At 37.5% G+C, this 9,316-nt stretch overlaps 1 protein-coding gene across 3 annotated transcripts; it reads left to right on the top strand.

Annotated features, from left to right (window-relative positions):
* Positions 1-754: 754 nt before the first annotated feature.
* On the top strand, positions 755-7,622 carry LOC132158270 (transient receptor potential cation channel subfamily V member 6-like). Of its 3 annotated transcripts, XM_059567613.1 has the most exons (18): positions 755-949; positions 1,084-1,160; positions 2,380-2,540; positions 2,959-3,056; positions 3,144-3,266; positions 3,358-3,498; positions 3,635-3,733; positions 3,817-3,992; positions 4,101-4,247; positions 4,381-4,460; positions 5,270-5,405; positions 5,493-5,579; positions 5,669-5,745; positions 6,234-6,399; positions 6,495-6,561; positions 6,645-6,913; positions 6,993-7,099; positions 7,196-7,622. In XM_059567613.1, exons 2-18 carry the CDS (start codon positions 1,104-1,106, stop codon positions 7,452-7,454), a joined length of 2,250 nt encoding a protein of 749 aa, XP_059423596.1. In that variant the 5' UTR covers positions 755-949; positions 1,084-1,103; the 3' UTR covers positions 7,455-7,622. The 3 variants fall into 3 exon arrangements, with proteins under 3 accessions (XP_059423596.1, XP_059423595.1, XP_059423597.1); XM_059567612.1 differs by lacking the exon at positions 755-949 and having other exon boundaries at positions 1,028-1,160; XM_059567614.1 differs by lacking the exons at positions 755-949; positions 1,084-1,160 and adding an exon at positions 1,647-1,735.
* Positions 7,623-9,316: the final 1,694 nt, after the last annotated feature.

Genomic DNA, 9,316 nt, shown 5'->3' with positions numbered 1-9,316 from the left:
TCCAAACTCCCCCGAAACTTGTCCTTTACATTACTTAGTAACATTTAGCCAAATGTAAAACTTTCATGAATGTATACATTCAGTGTTGATGATTGAAAATATATCCTCTTAAGCCCTATTTTTTTCCCAGAAATGCCAGCAGCATTTTTCTAAAAATGTTTTTAAAATCTCAGTAAAAATGTGTTTTACTTATGGTTACAACTGTAACAAGTAAAATGCCATAAAATTCCTCAATAACACCTAATTAAAAGCTGCAAACAATGAAGTAGCATTTTATGCATTCAGTTAGGCTATTTGTTTGTTTGTTAATTACAATAAAGCAGTTACGGCAAAGCCAAAATATAGGGAATAGCTGCCTGGTTATAGCTTCATTTTTTTTCTTAAGATATTTAAGAATGATTTAGATTCTTCAAGCTGAATTTTGGTCAGAAATGTCACTGGTAGATTAAAACAATATAGCGAAAAACAAGCGAAACCTTTCTTGTGAGTGAAATTAGCTATCGACGGTTGATAACGTCGTGTGGTATTTTGAATTAAACTAGACCTCGTATGTTTCGCTCGAATTTAGACAGCCTGACATAATTTTTTTTTTTTTTTTTTTGGTTATTTTGGAACGACGTTCAAAAAAAGACTAGTAATGTGGCTAAACAAGTGGTCAGTCCTGTTACGTTGAAAGACTTGAAAACAATAACGAAATATTCTTGAAAACCGGTGTGAAAGCCTTGGTGTGGTGGTATCTTGTCTGATCAGTCCTTCACCACATTACTGAGAGAAGTAGACTTGTAGTCTGTTGTTGGCTATTAATGGGGAAGAATCTTTGGTTTTTGAGTGGATTTAGGACTAAATGATCCAGTGTTAACGTTCAGTGGAGAAGAACAAACGCTCGTTGATCGGACGTTGGGCCCTGGACCTCAACCTATAACGTGCTTCAATAAAGGTAAATGTTCCGGTAAGTGAAGGTCGTTTTGACTCATCTGGAACATCCTGGTATTCGTCAGCTGTTTTAGGACAGGTTTGCTGTAGATTTATCTGACACAGTGTTTTTAAAAGTGTTGACTGATATGTGTTTTTTTTTTTTTTCAGATAACGTTACCCAGTGAAAGATGACGGATGAGGACCGAAAAATATGGACAGCGGACAAATCTCGCAACTCCATAGAGGTACATAGTGTACAAATCATGTTGAAATAAATAGCTACTTAAGTAAAATAATAAAACAACAAGTATTTGTTATCCAAAGAAACACATCTTTAATAAGAAGATTCAAAGTTAGTAGGCTAATTGTTGGTTATATTTCGAGCTCGCATCACTTCAATCACTTGTTTAACTTGTAGCCTACACCAAACTTTTTTTTGGGGGGGGGGGGGGGCACTCCAGCACATGATAGTGCTTCCTTAATCACATTCTAAACATATCTTAACTAATTGGATCATTATCTACAGTAATTAAGTTAACACATTTCGGCTATATTAGGCTACAAACACAAATATTTAACATAACTGTCCCAAATCAGTCTCAAACTATATTGGGTCACTGGGCACCTAAAACTGTTTAAATGGATCCTTTTCTGCTGTCCACCCATGTGACGTCCTCCACCCTCCTTTCCAGACTCAGCTGTAAGTATAAATACTGATGTCAGTCTGCTTAGCTTTGTATGGTCCACTGACAGTCAAACAGACATGCTGTACATCACTTACTAAAAAAACATTGGAATAACAGATTAAGGATTTTGTAAGGTAGGTGTATATTGCTTTGAATGCTGGCATCTTTGGGACAGCATTGTAGCAAGTGCATATATAATTGATCGCTATGTTTTGAAAGTGGATAGTGGTTGTTTTACTGCATTAAAAAAAAAGTGAAAGATGAATAATTTTAACCTAGAAATGTGCTTTATATGTTAAATTGTAGTCAAAAATAATACTAAAAATCATAATTTGTAGTAATAGCAGTAGTAAAATATATTATAAAATATAAGAGATTTTGAATCATATATATATATATATATATATATATATATATATATATATATATATATATATATATATATATATATATATATATAATGTTACATGAACAAAATTAATTTAAGGGTTAGATAGAATGTACAGTACATAAACAAGTCATCTAAGTTTGTGTAATAGTTTTAAAAAAAGAACTGTTACTTTTAAAGGATATTTTTAATTATTAAGATGCAGATTTTATAATAAAATCTCGAACATGCTGGTGAGGATGGAAAAAAATGTATCTGCATGTTAATTTAAGAATGGTGCAGAAATGTTTAAGAATAGGTTTCGGAAAATTGCCTTTTTTCCTGTGGGTAAACACAGTTAACTTATCTGTGGGTTAACTTATCTTGACAATGTCGATTTCTTCTTGTCAGTCTTTTTGGTCTGAAACTCCACCAGAAGCCATGTCACCAGCCATCTCCAGAACTGCTGTAGGGGAGATAAACCATCGGTGGAGCCAACTCAAGTTCCGCCTTCAGTATAGAAAAGGATGGAATGAAATGTTGGATGAGACCTTCCTCATGCAGAACAAAAAGTAAAGAATTAATTATTCATCAATACAATAAAATAGAAATTGCTATTTTTTTTTTCAACTAAGAAATGTTAGGAAAAGAATATTGTGCTTGTGATTGTGAAGTTAGGTTTTAGACTTTGGTTCTGTCTAAATGAACACGTGTTTTAAAATGGTACACAGCTGTCTCTTTGCCTATTTTGCAGTCTAATAATTTAACAATGCATGTCTTAAATAGCTTAAAAATTATTATATGTATACAAACCAAACAGAAAATGAAATTGCCTACAAAACATTTTAACTGAGACTGAAATACTTACAGAAATCTGTGCAGAGATTAAGTACAAAAAGAAAGGGAAATGATGTTAAAAGAATATCAACAGTGTGCTGCTGCCTTGCGAACATAACCATGTTAGGAGTCATGTCTCTTTATTTTCTGCAGAGTAAATGACATCCCCCTGTTTTCCGCCACAAAGGAGAATAATGCAGCCTGTATAAAGAAACTGCTTGACTGTTCATCTACAAATATCTTTGAGAGAGGTAAACCACTTTTTGCCTTTATTTAATGGCACACTAAATGACAAACCCAGACTTGAATGTGTTATCTGGCATTGGTGTGCATTCTAGGTGAACTTGGAGAGACGGCTCTGCATGTTGCTGCCATGAATGATCATTTTGATGCGGCTGTGGCGTTGATGGAAGGAGCGCCGGAGCTCATCAACGAGCCCATGACCTCTGAACTCCACCAAGGTCTTTATTTAAAAACCAGAAACCTCCTCAAACATTTCATGCAACTGAATAGCTCTTTGCAGGTCTGATGAATGTATGATGTGATTGACAGGTTTAACTCCTCTTCACATTGCTGCTGTTAACCAGAATGTTGACTTAGTAAGGGAGATGATAGCAAGAGGAGGTGATGTGGCGTCGCCCAGGGTCACAGGCATGTACTTCCGCAAAAGAAGAGGAGGGCTTCTGTACTTTGGTGAGATGGATGTTTTTATTGTATTAATGATTTTGATTAAATCTGATCATTTGAATAGTTATGGATGTGGATGAGCATCTGGAGAGATGCAGTTTCCCATGACTATGACATAAATAAATAAATTGTGTGACTGTAGGTGAGCACATCCTGGCATTTGCGAGCTGTGTGGGTAATGAAGAAATTATAGCCATGCTGATAAAAGCTGGGGCTAATGTCCGGGCCCAGGATTCCCTCGGTAAGAGGAAGTCACCTTTTACTCACAATGTGATATTTCTGTCTGCATCTTTTGTTGTAACTCTTTCTCTCGGTTGTGAACAGGTAATACCATTCTTCATCTGTTGGTTCTGCAGCCAAATAAAACAACTGCATGTCAGGTTTTTGATCTGCTGATGTCAAAAGATGCAGATCTGGACCCTGCTATCCCTTTAGACATGTTACCAAACTATAGAGGCCTCACACCGCTCAAACTCGCTGCGAAGGAGGGCAACCTCATGGTAAGAGAGAGACCTTTACATGCACCTCTTCCAAAAACACCTCTTTAACTAGAACAGAACTGCGTAGTAACAGTTTGCAGCATTTCATGATTTTGTGATGCTGCACAGGTTTTCCAGCAGATTGTCAACCGCAGGCGGATTTTTCAGTGGAGTCTGGGACCATTGTCCTCCAACCTTTACGACCTCACTGAGATTGACTCCAGGGAGGATGACCTCTCAGTGCTTGAGATCATTGTCAGCAGTCAGAAAGCAGAGGTTGCTGGACTTGTAAACTTTAAAAGAGAGGATAAAAATCATCAGCAGTAACAGATTCAATCAAATGGTTGTTGCTGGGCTATTCTTAGTTCATCTTCTAACAAAGTGCTTTGTGTATCCTCTCTTGTCTTAGGCCAGAAGGATTCTTGATTTGACTCCAGTTCGACAGCTTGTCAGACTGAAGTGGAATCTGTATGGCAAACATTACTTCAGGTGCCTTACTATCACATACTAGAAGTTTGGTTATTATTTTTCTTTAATTAATAGATTTAAAAATATTTGCAGCCATAAAATTAAAGAAATGTGCTATTCTATTCATGTTAATCAAGTGAACTTTACTTAAATATCTACATTTCTTAAAGTTCTTCAACCTCAAAATCCACAAAATTCAGATTTTCAGTGTTAATTGGAAAAAAGTGAAAAATTTGGAGTGCAAGGCAACTGCTTTGTCTGTTTTTAGGTCAATGAATTACATTTTATGGTAAAAACAAAATAATAATATGTATATATAATAGATATATAATCTAGGGTCTAAATGTAATTGCAACGGGAGGAGCCAACGACAGACATAGTGGGCGTGGCGTCAGGCTTCGGAGAGGCTTTTATTAACAGAAAATAAAGTAAAACGGGATAAACGTGGCCAAAGGGAGAGTGTCCAATATATACAGGGGATCTGGTGTCCTCGTCGTGCTGCGGGGTTCGTGTGGGTTGGGCAGTGTTCATGGAGGAAGGGTCCAGGTAAGGGGCGGAGTCCGGCGGCCGCACGCGCTCCACTCTTCGGTCCGGAGTGCGAGGGGTGGCGGCTTCCTCTAGCGGCTGCATCCTGCTCGTTGGCCTCGGTGCTTGCAGTGGATGGACGGCCCGGCATCCTGTAAATGGGTGCAGTTCTCGTCCGGCGGCTCACGTTGCTTTTTGTCTGACTTTATCAGAAAATATTTCACTTTGAAAGCAGTGATGTGCTATGAAACGATGTTTATGATTTGAGCTGCACTGATGATGTTGCTCTATTGATCTGTTTGCAGGTTGTTGACGTTGGTGTACCTGCTGTATATCAGCATATTCACTTTGTGTTGTATAAACCGTCCCCTGAAGGACATTCCTGAGAATTACACCAAAGCAGACGACGACCATACCATTAAAGTGCAGAAAAGCTTAAAGGTGTGAAATGTTATCATGTCTCTGTATATTAAAGCACTTTCATGTATGTGTGCAAGAACTAACAGTAATGTCTTTTTGTATGTTTAGGAGAGCTATCAGACCTATAGCGATCACCTGCGTTTAATTGGAGAAATTATCAGCGTCATAGGAGCCATCGTGATTCTGCTGATAGAGGTCAGCAAAACATAGTTAGACATTAGAAACATTATGTAATAACATGTCAAACATATATGCCAAAAACACTCAAATTAAATTATTTTCAGATTCCCAGTATTTTGAAAATAGGGGCTAAACACTATTTTGGACAGTCTGCTCTCGGAGGGCCCTTCCATGTCACTTTGTAAGTGCATATTGTTATATATAACATATAATGGTGTGAAATATTATTACAGCTTAAAATATTTGTTTCTATATTCTATTTAATTGCATTCCTGCGATGGCCAAGCTGAATTATCTGCATCATTACTTTAGTCTTCATTCAAATGATCTGCTGCTCAAGAAACGTATTATTATAAATGTATTGTAAAATAGTTTTTATTTAATTTGAGTTTTTATTGTCATATTTAATACATTTAATTCACTTTTGCAGGTTGTCAAATGAATAAAAACTGAAAATCATTTTCATATATATTTTTAACAGACAGCATAAATAGTGTTTTATACATTTTTATACATACTAAATAATAAAGTTGCCTGTATCTTACAGGAAAGGGTTTCCTTGCAAGAGAATAATCTTATTGGATGGTCTTTCGCATGAAAATTAATGAAGAAATTGAATGGAAATGCGTGCATTCACTCACACTTCATTTCCGTGTATTTCTGGGGCAGGGTTATCTACGCGAGTCTGGTTGTGATTTTGTGTGTGCTGCGGACCACTGAAATTGCAGAAGAGCTCGTGCCGATGGCTTTGGCTTTGGTTCTCGGCTGGTCCAATGTTTCGTACTTCGCCCGAGGTTTTCAGATGCTGGGACCCTACGTCATTGTGATTCAGAAGGTGGAGCATTTCGCTGAGGCGGCCTCTCACTCTTGTTGTTGGTTTTTAGACCCAGTATATCTTTATAATGCACATGTGGGGATGTTCTTTTGCAGATATTATTTGGCGATATGACAAAGTTCATGTTTTTGTTACTTATCATCCTCATTGGATCCTCTGCCGGTTAGTTTAAATACAGTTGCATCAAAAGATACTCATATCATATGTGAATTTGTAAAAAATTACTTCCTTGTCTACTTCCTCAGGTTTGTGGGTCTTTTACGGGACTCAAGAACCTTCAGCTCTACCGTTATACAGCTCGTTCCCCATCACCCTCTTCAGTCAGTTTGAGGTGAGCATCGCTCTGGTTAACTTGCCGGTGGACCCTACGCTCTACACCCATCCAGTGGTGCACTGTATCCACGTCTGGTTTAGTGTGGTCGCTTACATTCTCCTGTTCAACCTCGTGATTGCCATGATGAGTGACACGCTGTGGAGGGTCACCCAGGAGCGTGACGAACTCTGGAGGACCCAGGTTGGTAGTGTAGCTAGTACAGTCCCACAGTAATTGTTCTGGAAGCATGTTGGGTGAAAATCAGTCTCTCTTTTCGTAGGTGGTGGCCACTACTCTGATGCTGGAACGGAAGTTACCACTGCGCCTGTGGCCAAGATTGGGCATCTGCGGTCTGGAATTTGGCCTTGGAGAACGCTGGTTCCTCCGGTAAGGATGCCTTTAATCTCGATTCCAATACAAAAGCATCACAAAACACTCTCAGTTTGATTAGTATTATTTATTAACAATATCTCATGATTCCAGAGTGGAGGATCGCAACAGCTCATTGATGCGAAAGATGAAACGCTTCATTAATGTGTTCTCAAAGGATGAAGAACCAGCTAAGGAGGAGGAGGATACAGGCAAGAGTGAGCCTAGAAATGATCTACTGCAAACCAATTTAACTGTGCAAAACAAGCCTAAACCCCAGAGTAGACCAAAGAAAAACTGGCAGCTAATTCGGAAGAGTATTTACAGTGAAAAGGAAGAAATTGTGGATTCCCCAGATGTCAAGTATTTCTAAAAATGTTAGGAATGTTTGGGTGATATGACATTCCTAATATTTAAAGGTTTCCTGTTAAATTGTTTAGTGTTTTATAATATAGAAATATATAGGTGTTGTATTGGGTAAACAAAATTAAACTGTAAACATGATCAGTACATTTAGAAATGGGTGCAATTGTAATAAAAAATAAACGGGATATATTTTCTAAAACTGCTTTTTTTTTCACCTATAATGATTCATAATGAAAAAAAATGTTGATGGACCAAATGTCCCAATGAGTCTATAATTTTCTAACTGCAATCTTAAGAGAAAAGGTGATTATCTTGAGGATTTGTTATGATAGGTATGATGTCCAGATGTATACTGTAGGTGATTTCAGTGGGTGTAGGACATCTATATCTTTTGACAGATGTATTGTAAGTATAAACTGCAGGAAGATGGGCGCCAGCTCCGTTCAGGTGGTTCATTTCCAGCCAGGATGGCACACTGTCCAGGGAAGGAAACATCTCCCCAATATCTGTGTGTGTGCATAAGGACCATAGTCAGTCAGTAGCCATGGTACTAAACCACATTTAAACATATTTTCATTTTACAATACTTTTTTTGTATTTGTAACCATGTAATAAATTAATTATAGAGGCTTGAATGGCAAGGTGGATTTTTTTCCAAGTGCCTATCTGAGTTTATTTCCTATTTTATTTATATTTTTAAAAATCCTAATGGTTTCTCACATTTTCTAAATTTCCCCCCCTCTATTTTAAATATTCAGTTTTCTTTTTCAAAATGATTGATTTATTTTTCTGTTTTCTGTTGATTGATTTATTGTTATGTCCAGATTTAGAGGGAGGTTTTATTTTGTCTAAAAAAAATCAATAACAAATACATTTATATAGTTTTTTGAACAATTCACAAAATGTTTGAAAAACAAATAAAGTGGAAAAGTGTAAAAATTTGAAAAATCTTTGGAAATTATTTGCTTATTTTTATGGTTACAGACAGCTAAAAAAATAATGTAGTAAACAGACCCAACTTTTTTCAACTGACCCCCTTTGAACCATAATTATTTTCCCATCTCACTGTAAATACAGTGTTGTTAATCCATGTCCATTCAGTTGTCCCCAGATGTCGAGCAGAAAGTCGTGTATGCCTAAGGTTGAAAATAAATGATGTTCATAGTGAATGCCCCTATAATTGGTGGCATTTTTACGATTTAGATTTAATCCAAATGATGCGTGTGCTAAGTTATTGAAAATCAAAGATCACACAACAGAAGTGCTCGCTCTCTCTCTCTCTCCCTCCCTCCCTACCGTTAAAGGGTTAGTTCACCCAAAAATCTAAATTATGTCATTAATAACTTACCCTCATGTCATTCCAAACCCGTGAGACCTCCGTTCATCTTCAGAACACAGTTTAAGATATTTTAGATTTAGTCCGAGAGCTCTCAATCCCTCCATTGAAACTGTGTGCATAGGCGCCGATACTGTGGGTGCTCCGGGGCTCGAGCACCCACGGAAAATACAGAGCACCCACGGAAAATACCGAGCACCCACGGAAAATACCGAGCACCCACGGAAAATGAGCACCCACGTGTGCCAGTGCCAGACTGCCAGTAGGCTACATTTATTTAAAATTAAACATTGCAGTTGGCGCTATGAAGCGTCTGCCACACTGTGATTGGTTATGTTGTTGTCAGTGACAGTGACATAACCAGTCGCATGCATGTTCCATATCCTATCCACCAATCACAGCGTTTCTGAAAACGTCCCATCCCCCACTATACAGTGCCGTGCGAGTATGTAATCATTTACTGCTTTCCGTAATCACTAATCATTAATCAGACTAAAATGGACAGATTTGTTATAAAAAACCTGCACTGAAGA

The sequence above is a fragment of the Carassius carassius genome, chromosome 15 (assembly GCF_963082965.1).
Source record: "Carassius carassius chromosome 15, fCarCar2.1, whole genome shotgun sequence".
Lineage (NCBI taxonomy): Eukaryota > Metazoa > Chordata > Actinopteri > Cypriniformes > Cyprinidae > Carassius > Carassius carassius.
The sequence above is the reverse complement of the archived record's forward strand: the minus strand, read 5'-3'. Positions and strand labels throughout refer to the sequence as shown.

Coding starts and splice junctions, on each gene's coding strand:
- LOC132158270 (XM_059567613.1), top strand. CDS start 1,104: ATGACGGATGAGGACCGAAAAATATGGACAGCGGACAAATCTCGCAAC. Junction 3,057..3,143: donor TACAAATATCTTTGAGAGAG/GTAAACCACTTT, acceptor TGTGCATTCTAG/GTGAACTTGGAGAGACGGCT. Junction 3,993..4,100: donor CGAAGGAGGGCAACCTCATG/GTAAGAGAGAGA, acceptor GATGCTGCACAG/GTTTTCCAGCAGATTGTCAA.